A 14,048-nucleotide genomic window follows, 5' to 3' on the forward strand; every position below is an offset into this window, starting at 1 on the left:
GAGCAGCCCTTACAAACTTCTTACCATTTTAGTATAATAAAAAAAGAGAGAGCTTTTTCCTCACACAGATTCACATTTGGACCTGGTTCTTTTTCCTCCCCGTGGGGATTTGGGTAAATTACCTCACATCCTTGAGGCATGGCAGTCTGCAAATGGATTTAATGAAGCCCAAAGGACTACTCTGAAATTAACTTGCACCTCACTAGAATATAGCAATAAATGCTCAAACATCAGTTTTCTTTTCTTATATCCAGGGATTTGAACACTCATCAACAAATGACAAACTGTTTTCCAAGTTGGCTTGGTGTTTGATGAAATAATACAAATTAAAGTATTGACATCTTAAGAAGACATATTGATTTTATTTTAATTCCAGTTGCATTTATAGCTTACATATCAGATGTCTTCGTTGATCTTCCTGTGTAACCAGATAGGGCTAATGGTTCAAAACTAGTTGTATGATTGGTGTTAACGGTAATGCTAAACCACAGGTTCTGTGTATGAGAAAGAAACACTGGTTATTTGGCTCACCCACTTGATTTTGCCTCCCCCATCACAAGAGCATCCAGTAGTCCTTACATTTGATCTTTTAGTTGCATATAAACTCAATGTCATGGTGGGGGTGTGACCACAGGGCAAGGGATTCTGGTGGAGGAGCCAAGTCCTTAAGATTGTTTAGATGTCTTGGAAACTCAGCCAAGATGGACTTGAAGGATGATATCACCTTGAAGCTATCCCGAGGACATGTTCAAAGGGAGCCATTTTTTTTTTAAAAACAAGATATGATCTAATTTGAATGACTGACTTGGGCCACAAGCATATGAGAGAAATTCTGCCATATTTTGTTGATTGGGAAAACAGGTAAACAAACCCCTTTTGTTTCCACTGGTCCAGGCAACTCAAAGGAAAAGAAAAAAAAACCTGGAGTAGGTGAGAGAAACAGATTGGTAAGTTGTATACTAAAATTTAAAAAATTATTTTTATTATTTTATGTGTATATGTGTTTAGCCTTAAAGTATGTCTGTGTGCCGTGCATGTGCATGGTGTCCACAGAGGCCAGGAGAAAGTGTTGGGTCCCCTGGAGCTGGAGTGGTTAGTTGCCATGTGAGTGTTGAGAATCAGACTGGGATTTTTGTTTGTTTGTTTATTTATTTATTTTGTTTTACTGAAAGAACAGCCAGTATTCTTAACCATTAAGCCATCTTTCTAGCCCCTAAATGATATGTTTTTAATGACATTTTGTACTTTGAAGATAAGATTAGTTTGACCATTATAAAATGGACTCAAATACATGCTAATGAAGTGATGGGCTCCTTACTGCTCTCTTATGGGCTGTATTTTATACAACATGAAAGGTGAACTGTGCAGGGTAAGGCTGATATGAGCAAGCAGGGAGTGAAGAAGAGAATAACTCAATCCTAATCCCATTTCACTTTGAAGAGAATAAAATCAGAAATTGCTTATTTTGGGATCCGAGCTCAGTATTCAGACACTTCAAGATGATGATGCTTGTTGTTTTACTTTCTGGGTTTCCTCACTTTTCATCCCTCCTTACGGTCTGCTGGGCTTCTTCCACCTCATAGAGTTGCTCTGCATCTGTTTCCTTCTGTGCTGTGGCTGTCCATAGAGATGCATACAGAATGCACATGAGACTGTGTGTACTCCATCATCTTCTGTGGAGGATGACCACATACTCTTGGAGACAGTAGATGCTGTTGACCTCAGGGACGTTGCTGGGGGCAGAAGTACCTGAAGACTGTTAGGTTGCAAGAATACATGAGACACACCAAGGTGAAAGGGTTGATGGATAGAGTGAGCAAACGAAAGCTGATACAGTTTGTGCCTGCTACAAACAGCACATGTGCATCTCATACTTCTTACTCACTGTATTTGTTTCATGTTGCAAATGGAGAAATCAGTGGCAAAAAATAAATAAGTCATAGGGTTAATGCTATGATTAAACAGGGTAATATGCATGAAACTACTTAATACAGTGCATGGTACTAGGCAAATATTTGACAAAATCAACTCTGATTGCCATGGTTTAAGTAGTATTAATTCCATAATATTTTTGTTTGTTTTTTGAGAGTCTCTAGCTCTAGGCTTCTGGCCAGTAGAATTCAGGATGTTGTGTTATTTCAAGGTCATAGGCAGGATCACAACATTTCCACATAAGATCCTTTCCTAATCCATCTCTCAGGAGCTTACCTAAAGTTTCCAGTGAGTTCTTCAAGATTTATCTGGTCCATGTGCCCCCAGCTTTCAGTTTCAAAGTAGATATAATGATTTATTCATTTCCTTAGAGGTTCAAATGTTAGCTTAATGCTACCATTGAGAGATGAGAGTGTTCCATCATCTCTAAGTGCAGTTGTAAGAACATAGAAGGTCAGAGTGGTTCTTCAAAGGCCACACAGTAGAGTAGAAAAGAGAAGTGGCCCTTCCGCTCTTGTCACATGAAGTCTGTTTATAGGAAAATTTGAAGTCAAGAGTGAGAAGGCACAGGCTCAAGAGCTGAAGCAAACTTTATATTTAGAAATGTGTTTTTCTGGTTTTCTTCCTCTGCCAGAAGTGGCCAGTATGTGCAGGGAGGTGACCACTTGACTCCTAAGCTTTTCTCTGCTGTCTATATCATTCAAAGGGTGCGATTCTGGACACAAGACTGAGTTCTGTCTGCTGTTTATTATTATTTCTTAAAAGTTTTGAACAACATGATAAGAGAACCAATAAGAAGGTTTTGCTCCAGACGCACAGAATTTCCTAGAAGAAATAAGAGGGGAAATGCTTGCCAGCCATCTGTCCCACTCTCACACTGCACTTTCGGAATTTCTCCCCGGTTCTCATCCTGCAGAGGCACATCCTGACAGACTGCAGACAAGTCTCTCCACTGACTACATAAAAAGGCAGAAAGAGAAACACCCAAAATAGGGCTGGGCAAGGCAGAGGGCTGGAGGAGCAAGAACAGGATGTTAATCCTACCCAGCAAACACTTAGGAGGTACATGGAAAAAAAAGGAAAGGTAAATGACCTACTAATAATGTCTCACCTTTGTCTATTTTCAGAAGCTCATAGAATTTGATACAGGATGCTCTGAAAATATAGAGTGCAGTTTAATTTTTTTTAAAGACTCATAGCTGGTTACCAGGTATCCACCTAGTACAACTCCCATTTTTCAGGGGCAAAGGATTAACAGAACAGATGAACTAAATTCCCAGATAACCAAAACAAATATTTCATTTGTTCTTCAGTCTTATTCTTTTTCCAATCACACTGTATGGGAGGAAACCATGTAAGTTTGCATTTTAGCATCTTGTCCTGTGTCTGTGTGGTGGGCTATGAAATAACTATTGGCCAAAGGGAGCAAGGAAAGGGTGGAGGGGGATCTTTTGACAAAGTCATGGAAGTCTGGGAATTAGTCTTCATTGATGGAGTAACACATTCCAGAATTAGAGAGAAAGATGGGGGAGGGAGAAAAAGGTGGGGAGAGAGAGAGAGAAAGAGAGAGAGAGGCAGAGAGAAAGAGAGAGAGAGAGAGAGAGAGAGAGAGAGAGAGAGAGAGAGAGAGAGCAAGAGAGCTCTGAAAGGATTTACAAAGTAGGACAGAATTGGCTAGTACCTTATCAAACCCAAAGCACAAGCCCGTTAGTCTTGTGGCATTCATTCAAAAAATTTGCTTTTCAAGAATGAAGCATACCCAGAGACAGGAATCCACCAAGGGATGGCTGCATTGATTCCTCTCAGAACACACAATGAAAATTGCCAGGAACTGTTATTGGTTCCCAGGTAATTTTCCCTGTGCCATTGTTGAGAACCTGAGACACTTTGAGTTGACTTTGTTTCTTGAAATCTTACAATGAATGACTGAGCATAACCCCTCTTGTTCTTCTTCTGCTCTTTGCTATGTTCTCTAAGATAGAAAACAGCAAGTCCTTCAGGAAAAGGTAACAGAGAGGCGGATGTAGTTAAGGAAGCTGGGTGGCTTTTCCTCTCACATCCTTTTGCAGTTATTTTTATTTCACATCATTGCAGTTTGCAGAATGAATGTAGATACTTTAGGATTTTTGCAAAATAGATTTTTCTCCTACCAACCATGACAATTCAACTATGAATCATTCTTTCTGGAAATCAATGCATGTGGATTTCAAGGCCTTGTCCAAAGGAGATATTTGTTAAACATCACACCACACTCCTTGCTGTATGGGCAAGTTCTGTCTCCTGATTCCAATAAAAAAGGGATACATGCCTTTCTTATACAAAAGATGGTTATTCTGCCAATAGCCAGAAGAAATTATTTGTAGTGGAGAAACAAAATCATCCTTTCTTCTGGACATGCACTTTGTCATAGACTCTTATTTTCGACGAGTGAGTTGGTGGTTTGTACACTTTCCAGACTTTTTCCCTTTGGCTTCAGACATGTTATTTCTCTTCTGAAAAAAAAAAGAATATGTTGTGACAAGTCACAGAAAGGAAAAGAAAGGATCGATCCACGGCAAGGACAGTTTAGGACACCTTCACTCACCTCATTAGTTGTAAAGGTAAAGGATTCTTCTGTTTTTAAAGATGAGAGCGAGGTCAAAGCATAGACAGGTTCATTTTATCCATTTGGGGAAAAGATAAGATAATTCATTAATAAGAGAACTCGAAAATGTTGAATAAATCATTGATTCCAATTTTCGATGTTTTGTTATATGCCTTATAAATACATTAATGGCAGTTAATAGCACATCCTCTTTATTGAAAATGTCATTTACAAAAACATTTGCATGCCAGGCATGGGGCTGGCTACCGAAAATACACTTTTACTGTTGATTTATCCAGTCCTAGGCTTCATTATTTTATTCTTTCCTACTTTGGCTGCTGGGTTTGGATGTAGAGCCTCATGCACACTGAGAATTGTCTACTACTGAACTCCACGTCCAGCCCTCTCGTCTCAGTTCTTATTCTGAGACAGGATCTCATTAATTCTCGGGTTTGGCCTTGAATTAGCAGTTCTCCAGCCCTAGGATCTTGAGTAGATGAGATTACTAGGCCTGTCTCCAGGCTTCATTTTTAAGGAAAATATTCAGCTGTGTTTTTCCCCTCAGAACCAGCTGCTTACAACTGAGGTTTTTCACACCCACCACCATTTACAGCCTGATTCAGAGATCTGAAGTTGACATGAAGACTTACTGTATCCAGGACCCTTCCCTCTCCTGCATCTGCACTCTATCTAAAGACCCACCCTTTCTCCACTATCCAAAATAGAGCAGAAGTTTCTTCCCACTAGAGCACTGAATCTAGGGTTCATGTTAAATATACCTTAAATCATATTTTTGTCTTCTTAGTAGTCTAAACAAAATAAATATGATCCTATAGATTTACTGGTTTATATTAAATATTATAGAATATAAATTTTACATTAGATAAGCTACTTTTTATCATTTGCTACCTAGGGTGATATATGTTCATTTTATATGTTTCTGTGATTTAAATCAAAGGATTAGTATGAAGTTAGGCCAAGGTGTATATAGAGAATTCAGTTTGCTAACTCTTAAGCTTCACAGCTCATTGAGCCCAAGATAGCACTTGGCTTGTCACAGTGCTGTAAAAGCAGACATGTGGCTGGGGAAGGCAGGATGAATCAGGGACTCAGCATCTCTGGTCTGGAAACAAACTACATAAAATCCAGATGTGCCTTCCCAGCTTCATCTTCACCCCCTCAACTCGACTTGAGTTTGATGTGTGTGTGTGTTTCTCTAGAACGTCATCCATGTAATATAGTGATTGCTTTATTTATGTCTTAGATTTATGGACCTACTGTCTTCCAGAAGATTTTCTTTGATGCTGAAATTTAAGCATGATCTAGATCTCTTCTTTCTGCTGTTGTTAGAGAAAAGGAGAGAATATGAGACATACTTGTCTTTGTGTGTAATGATAACCACCAAATATCTGCGAGCAAGCTTATTTATCACATATGCATGTATATATACACACTATACAATATATATGCGATATATATTATATATTAAATATATATACATATATATTTAATATATATGTATATATATATTATATATATTTGGAGTGAAAGGCTAAGAATTCTCCACATAGGACACATGTTCTTTCTTGTTCTACAATGATTACCATGTCAATTTTTTCTTCCCCAAGCCTCAACATCTTAGCTCAGCTATTTTATACTTTCTAATCCAGTAAAGCTCAGCAAATTCAGTCTTCTATTAGGCCACAATTTAATCTTTTTTAAGTCTCAACATTTTAATATAATAAAAGAACATTAACAGACATCTGGAAGAGTGTTCTATACCTTACCGAACAAAGCAAAGAAAAAAATATCAGGCTTTTCTCAGAGTCTTTAAATTTGGAGATGAAATTTTACTATAGAACCAGCCAAATTTTATCCTCTATATGTCTTCAATATTGATATGAAGGCTAAAGTTTTTCTCGTTGTTTATTTGCATCTATGCATGGTTATAGACTCAGAGCCAGCATAAGGAACCGTCTGCTTGCACACATCCAGAAGGCAAGCCTACTGTGCAAACATTGCAGCTGCGCAGCTGGTATGATTCGCTTTCTATGGTGATTTCTCGTTCTTTGTTACAGAGTCAGATTTCTAGGCTTCTAGAAAGTTCTGTGATTGAATCACACAGCCGACGATGGAAGAGGATGTGTTCCTGCTCAGGATAGAATGGACCACCATACTCGCTGATGAACTTCCATGGTCATTACCTGCTTAGCATGAAGTATTAAGGGCAATGGAAAACTCCAATGGAAAGCCACTTACTTTGTGAAAACGTCATTTCTTATATCTAGGTTAAAAGTTGGGCCATCAAGGCTTTGCAAGTCTTTTGGACTTTTAGGAGATATGTTCAGAGGGACTCTGAAAGTGAAGGAATTGGTAGATGATAGGACAGAGTAAGTGGAAATAGCATTGAAAGGGTTGTTGGACACTGGTAAATCGATACTTTTATTTTGATAGTGTAGTAGCTAGCATGGAATAGATGTGTAAACATTGCTGAGTAAATGACTGGATGAATTTAAATGAATGGTATTTACAAGTCAACATAGGGACTTGCTTTCCTTACTGCACAGAGGTGATCTTTTGAGATAATACATCCAGTTAACAAGCTCCACTGAGCACTCCTTTTGGCACTTGATCTGTCGTCACCCAGATCATTTATATACACTACACTGATATGCTTGGATATTGAAGAGAAGATCCATGAAAACAGCAAGCTTGTCTGCCCTGATGTCACTTCTTTTTCAGTACCTACAGCAGAGGAAGGGGCCTCAAAACATGCAACAGTTTGAATTTTCTGACAGATATATTATCTGACTTGGAAATGTCTTCAGATTATTTCCTGAATAGACCCCACTGGTGCTGGAAGAGGTGGCTATTTACTGGGGCTTGGAATCTCTTGTCACCTGCCACTTGCTCATATGATATGGGGCTTATGATAGTCCATGTGTCATGTGACCCTGCATCCTATAGTTCATTCAATTAGAAATCATAACCAAATTCCAGAGGAGATTTGGAAGTTTGCAATGTAGAGTCTGGTATTTCTTTGTTTTTCTCATTTCTGTTCTTATCGTATTTCATAAACTTCATAAAATGCTAGAGGTTAAGGTGCACCTTTTCTGTAGTGGAAAAATCCTTGACAAATGCCTTGGGCAAAACCATTTTCTTTCTGCTGCTGGGATAGGATGGTCTCATAAGCCTCCCAGGCCTCAGGCTGGAAAAGAACAGCTTCTAGATGGAAGGCTGCTGGCAAGAGTCTCCCCAGGTCCCTGGAATGCCCTTTATTCTACATCTGCTCAGAGTCATTATTTGGAAACATAGTGTCTGTTTCAGGGGAGAGAAACAAAGGAAGAGAAATGTATTTAAAGAAAACTCCACTGTTTACATAATGTTTTCATGATAACGTTTAAAAGTCTTTTCCATTAATGTGTGAAATGTGTGTTGTGTCACCATAGAAACAAAGAAACAGAAACTTAGAATAAACTAGGGACTCACAAGGGATGGAACTGTCATTCCAAACTGACTCCCAAATATGAACCCTGTGTGTCTTCAACTCCTACACTGTCCTGAGTGAGACTATTAAGTTCGATGGACTTTTATTTCTTAGTTATTTCTCTGAGAAGCTTGTGGCTTCTTGGTTTTGCTCTCTTCCTTCTTTGCTTGTGCGGGTAAGTCAATTATCCCTTAACTTTGAGCTCAAGGAGGTATGTAAAATGGAGGATAAGAGTGGATCTTGGAGTGACTGTGGTGCGCTCAACTCTTTGTACCTTCATTTGGCCTTTGTTGTACCTTGAACAACTTCTTACCCTGTCCCTTTTTATTTACCCAATTATGTGATAGAGGCAGTTAGCATGGGATTCTTCAAGGGCCAGCACATATTACGTGCTTAAAGAAGTTGGCTGTTGCCATTGACTATTTAGGACATTACTTCTCTCTCCTCCCATGGCCCATGTTGTCTTTTGATTATTCTGGAGTTTTCAAACAATCAAACAAGCACTGAGAAAACGGGAGAAAGCTGAGGCAGGAGAAGGAGCGTGGGATAAATGGAGAAAAGTATCAGATGTGAAGAAACCCAACCATATGAAGGCAAAGAGGAGGAATATTAAAAGAAATGTATAAATGCTGTTCTGGCTAGACTTGAGAAGAGAAAAATAGCTAAAAATGGCACTGCCTGTCCCAGCACACATGTCCTGGCTCAGTAGGACTTGTTCTGAATCCAGAACCAGTACAGGAATGTGGGCCCCAACTCAACAGCTCTGACGGAGGGAGGAAGAAGGGGAATCTGAGACAAGCTGGCTGTAGAAGGCAGGGAGAGGCATAGAGGAAATGTCTCTGTAGAAATCTAAGTACCAGTTGGGATGCATTTGAAAAGAAGTTACTTAAAAAAAAAGACATTATTTTTAAAAATAGACACTTTGCTAAGCAACAAGAGCCATCAAGGACAGGCCTTTAGACAAGATGTCAGTGGCTCAGCTCATTACAATATTGAGGAAGACATTGGTGGCAATTGCATAGCACTAAGCACTTTGTCTACCAAGTGTGCCTCTTAGTGGGTCAAAGTGTTATTTTTTTTTCTTTTTTCTTTTTATCATTACTTTCATATTAGATATGTGGTGAAGTGTATATTTAATAAAATGGTTGTTGCATTTGGGTAGAGGTGGGAGTGATAAGAATTTGAGCCCACAGGCACTTCAACTCAGATATTTACTTCTGGTTGGTCAAGAAATAAGACTTCCTTGAAATTGTAAAGTAGTGCTTTGTGCCTCTATTACATGTCAAGCTTACTAGTTGTGGGAGGAAATTACTGAGCAAAGCTTATACAGACCTTGACCATGACCCCAGGAAGACTATACAAAAAATTTGACCATGACCTTGGAGACTATGCAAAAATCTTATGCTAAAATCTCTTTTTCAGTCATGTGCTATACAACTTGCATGGTTTCCCTTCCCAGACTCTGCGACGAGAACAAAATATTCATCACCAATGAATGTTGACAGACACAGAGGCACTGATTGCAAAGGACAGTTATATAAATTGCCTTCCTCTGGGTATTTGTACCCAGGAATATATCAAAGTATATACTGGAAGTATAAAGCCTTAACTCCCAGCATTGAATATTTGCCTGTGTAACTTTATGTAGACTTCCCTTGGGTAAATTTATATTTTGATGGTTAAATATAAAGAAAGCAAGCATTTATCAACTGTTTACAAGTATCAAGAATTACATCAATATTTTGTTTTGTGACATAAGGTTTCAAATAGCCCAGGCAGGTCTTGAACCCACAGTAGTGTAACTGAGGCTGGTCTTGAATTCTTGAATTTACCTTCTATCTTCCAAGTGTTAGGTTTATAAATGAGTGTCACCATGTCGTACTGAGCCACACCAAGCATTTTAAAGGAGCAAATTCATTTACTCTATAAACCCTATAAAATGTTGGGAATGGTGACAAGTATCAGTGTTTGCTCTATTTTCAAGCTTCCGCATGCTGGGAGAGCATAAGACACTCCTGGCTTGAGGATTAGCACATTTCTATTATTTTTCTGGCCTGAGGTTGTGTGGGCATGGCAAGCATCTACAGTCAACTGTGTTATAGGAAAAAGCCTTGGGAACTTGGGTCTTCAACAACAGGCAGGAGGGGCCTCTGTCAAGCAGCCTCATTTCTACATTTCAAGGTTATTCATTATAAAGAATCCCTGGGGGGAAGTTTGGAACAGACAGTGATCAGTATCTTAAAGGATATGAGTCATACACAAGGAGCTATCTCTCCTAAGAAGGACTGGGGACAACCTTTGCATATTAACTGAATCTCTCTCTCTCTCTCTCTCTCTCTCTCTCTCTCTCTCTCTCTCTCTCTCTCTCTCTCTCTCTCTCTCTCTCTTTCCCTCCTTGGGGTTCCCAATTCCTCTGCTTCTCCCTTGCATGTGCTAAGTTTTATTCTGGATCCTTGCTTTCTCTTGATAATTGTCTGGAAATTGTATGTATTTTTAACATTCGAACATCATCTGCAGTGTATGCTGGTGGTCTTTATCCTCTTAATCTTATGACTATTGTGTAGTTTTTCTGAGATTCATAAATAACTATACAAGTGCCTCTATGTTAAGTAATATTTCCTCCTAATTGAAACATGTCCTAGAAGGAGGAGGGAAACTCATTTAACCTCAGAAGCTAAGGAAATTGGTAAGGCTCAGGGCTCTCTGCAAAATTACAAGACCCAGGAGCCCCTGCCTCAAGATTAAGTAGCAGTAACCATTGCTGGGAAGAAGTTTCTCCTCTACTGGCTGAACTGCCTCCAGGTTGTAGAAGGGGTTAGGTTCCTCCATGGATGCAGCTTTCATAACTCATCTCTCAGGCTGCCCTTGAGTCAACAATGCTTCTAAACTCACTGGGTCACTAAGGCTTGGGTGGGATCATATTTCAGCCTGTTCTAGGTGCCATATCTTTGATGAATAGATGTTTGATCACAGTTCCCCAGGAAAAGCCTCACAGCACTGATTTTTTTCACCCAGCTGTCCCACGCTTCCCCTACAAGAAGTCCAAAATTGAGCTCATTCTCATTCCATCTATGCTAATGATCCCGTATAGGTAATGGGACACTTGGTAGCTCACTCCAGGCACTGTTCTTTCACATCGTTCATTCCTTTCCCTCAATGGCTTCCCTATACTCAGGAAGCAAGCAAGCAAACAAGCAAGCCAGCCAGTCAGCCTTTCTGGTTCTACCTGCTAAGCATCCCTTGACATCATTCATTGCGGGTCGCCCTCCACCACTGCCATTTTCTGAATCCGACCACCTTCGCCTCCCATTCTGATGACATTCTCCCCATCGATCTCATTGATCAGTTTGCTCCCACTCTGCACACTGTGGCTGTACAGATCGCATCAGCCCTGATTACAATCCTGCACCAGCTTTCCCTTGCCCTCTGGCTGGAATTCAGCTGCTTTTCAATAACCTGTAAGATTCTCTGTAGGACGTACTCAGCTCTCCTCAGCCTCCTCTCCCCTCCCCTGTCTCTTCTGTCTCAGTATATACTTGTGCCTCTATTGACACAGCTTCTTCAGTTCCTCAGATAAGCTCTGCTCTCTCTGACCCAGGCCTGTGTACACCTGCTCTCCTGTCAGGTGGAAGACTACGTTCTAAGCTCCTTCCTCATTTATATTTCCATTTGCCACATTTGAAAACAACAACAACAACAACTTTCCTTCTCGAAATACTAAGTTCCTGCCAGGGGTCTCTCTCTCTCTCTCTCTCTCTCTCTCTCTCTCTCTCTCTCTCTCTCTCTCTCCCTGTTTAGTCCACTGCACTACCTCATAGGAACTTCTGCAGAGGGAGAGGCCCTTTTACTTCACAGGTGTGCCCTGTGTTGACTTGAGCCTTTTTTACACATGGTAAGAACAAACACAGCCCACAGATACGTACTGATGGAGCCCATGTGTAGAACTTACACAGGAGCTTGCTTGACAGGCTAATTTCTGCTTTTCAGCCTACAGATTTGCCAAGGGCATGGTTTAGGCCAGTGGGTTTCTTTCTGTATTCAGGAGCATCCCTGAGCCGAGAGAAGGTCACAGAGCGGTGGAAGGTGCAGAATGGACACCAGGTCCTTTCATGATATAGAATGACTTCATTTTACTAAAAACAGTGCTTAGGAGTGTCGTATTACTTATCTTGTAGTAGAATAAAGAAAGAACTGGCTATTAAATCAGGCAGGTTCTCTAAAGAAAACTTTAATTGCAAAGTCGAGGTCCTTGAGATAGAGGGAAATTCTGTGGCATCTCAGTCTCCTTGTCTTCCTAAAAAGAAATCTTACAAAAAATTCCTAAAAATTTCCCCAGTAGGGTGGAATGTATATGTCAAGCTTATGTCTCTTATTAACTGAATTTGATTAAATAAGTTACCAACTGAGATTTGTTTATTTAAAAACTTTAAGGATTTTAAAAAGCCTTTTTGATCATCTCTGTGCATGTCTATTATATTTAGAAGATTGCACCTGTGTACAATAATACTTTCTGCTCAGTAGAAGGAGAAGCATGAATAATCAGATTCAGAAAATTAAATTAAGCCTCACCCTGGGATTCTCCAGACCCAGTCTGCCGCCTCCGTGAAAGTGTGGGTGGAACTTTTGCATTTTACAGTTTTTAGTGAAATCCTGCAGTCATCTCCAAGACCTGATTTCTATGGGTTTCTGTGCTCTCCCTATTCATTTACTTATTCACAAATACTTAAGAGTCTGCCTTGTACCAAGCATATGTACATTTCTTGTGTCTGGAGAGACAGCAGTGAAAAGGATAGATGTGGTCCCTGCTTCTGTGAAGCACATATTGTGAGCGGGAGAAACAACGACTACAAAATAAGAACGTGTTGAAGGGTGATGAGCTGGAGGAAGCCAGTAGGGGACTTAAGAGGGTGGTAGAGGCAGAGGAAGAGGGAGGGAGGGAGAGAGGAGAGAGAGAGAGAGAGAGAGAGAGAGAGAGAGAGAGAGAGAGAGAGAGAGAGGTCAGCCACCAGCATGTGGAGAGAGAGGGGGAGGGAATGGGGAAGGGGCGAGGGGACCGTGGGAGCAAGAAGGAAAGAGCAAGAGAACAAGAACACACTGGAATTCTTAATTGCCTTGATATTGTGCAGGTCATCTGAGGGAAAACACAAGTGCTGTGGCATTTGTTCCCTTTTTACTTACTGGGGTGATATTTTTGTCCCACTGAGAACTTTATACTTCAAAAACTCTGACAGGTACAGTGGGAGAGTGAAATGCAGGAAAATGGCTCTGTTGTGACAGGACAGAACCAGACTTGTGAGGAAACTTCCGAAAAAGTCCTCCTACGGAGGCAGCAGCGACAGCATGCATCTCCAAGTGGCTTTTCACTTACCTTGCTGTAAGTGTTAGCTGTCCCCAGCTGCTCCTTCCAGTGCCTGGGCCACTGAAAAGGCCTCAGAGATTGCAGACCGAAGAAGTAAGCGAGACAGGGAAGTGGAGGAGGGGCGTTCTTCCATCCTATGTAAGAAGCCATACTTTCACTCCAAATGTATGTTTTCTTCTCTCTCTCCACATTTAAAAGAAAGCACTCTTGAAACTGAATACAAGATCCAAAATAACAAAAAGTAGCCTTACATTTTAGGGAGGTTTGATTAAAGCGTGTGTTCTTCATTTTGGCCACTAGAGTGCAGTGCAGCCCATCAAATGCACCAGGAGGCTCAGGGCCGGGTTTAAAGTGAAAGTGCACACCACAGGCACACTTCTGCCCTTCCCTTTCCTCTTCCATGTCCCCAAAGTCCCACGGTCTGGTTTCCTATAATCTAACTTCCACAAAAATAACCTCGAAGTAAACTTTATGTTTAGAATAAATCTCAGATTCTTTGAGGGGCGGGGATAGAAATCAGTGCATTTAACCTTGTTGAAGGCTATTGTAAGCCTTTCCAGCAAAGGAGGCTCAAGGCTGCAGACAGGCCACAAGGGACAGGGCAGAGCTTCTTGAGAGTCTTCAAGAACAGACTGAAGATTAGCGTGCATAGCCAAGAGGGCAGGGGCTTTTGTACTGACAAGCAG

General features: G+C 40.5%; 1 protein-coding gene across 1 annotated transcript; it reads right to left on the minus strand.

Moving 5' to 3' along the window:
• Window positions 1-272: 272 nt before the first annotated feature.
• LOC143441397 (uncharacterized) lies at window positions 273-13,766 on the minus strand. The gene is made up of 3 exons (XM_076929462.1): window positions 13,372-13,766; window positions 4,517-4,545; window positions 273-4,424 (listed from the first exon to the last, which is right to left on the minus strand). Exons 1-3 carry the CDS (start codon window positions 13,762-13,764, stop codon window positions 4,337-4,339), a joined length of 510 nt encoding a protein of 169 aa, XP_076785577.1. The 5' UTR covers window positions 13,765-13,766; the 3' UTR covers window positions 273-4,336.
• Between the last annotated feature and the right edge of the window lie 282 nt (window positions 13,767-14,048).

This window comes from Arvicanthis niloticus, chromosome 2 (genome assembly GCF_011762505.2).
Source record: "Arvicanthis niloticus isolate mArvNil1 chromosome 2, mArvNil1.pat.X, whole genome shotgun sequence".
In the NCBI taxonomy this organism is placed as follows: domain Eukaryota; kingdom Metazoa; phylum Chordata; class Mammalia; order Rodentia; family Muridae; genus Arvicanthis; species Arvicanthis niloticus.

What these genes read in the sequence shown, in the direction of transcription:
- LOC143441397 (XM_076929462.1), bottom strand. Translation starts at nt 13,764, where the DNA reads ATGGAAGAGGAAAGGGAAGGGCAGAAGTGTGCCTGTGGTGTGCACTTT. An exon ending in CAGCTAACACTTACAGCAAG is followed by an intron (nt 4,546 to 13,371) that starts GTAAGTGAAAAG and finishes CTTTAAAAACAG; the next exon opens with AAGAATCCTTTACCTTTACA. An exon ending in TTACCTTTACAACTAATGAG is followed by an intron (nt 4,425 to 4,516) that starts GTGAGTGAAGGT and finishes TTTTTTTTTCAG; the next exon opens with AAGAGAAATAACATGTCTGA.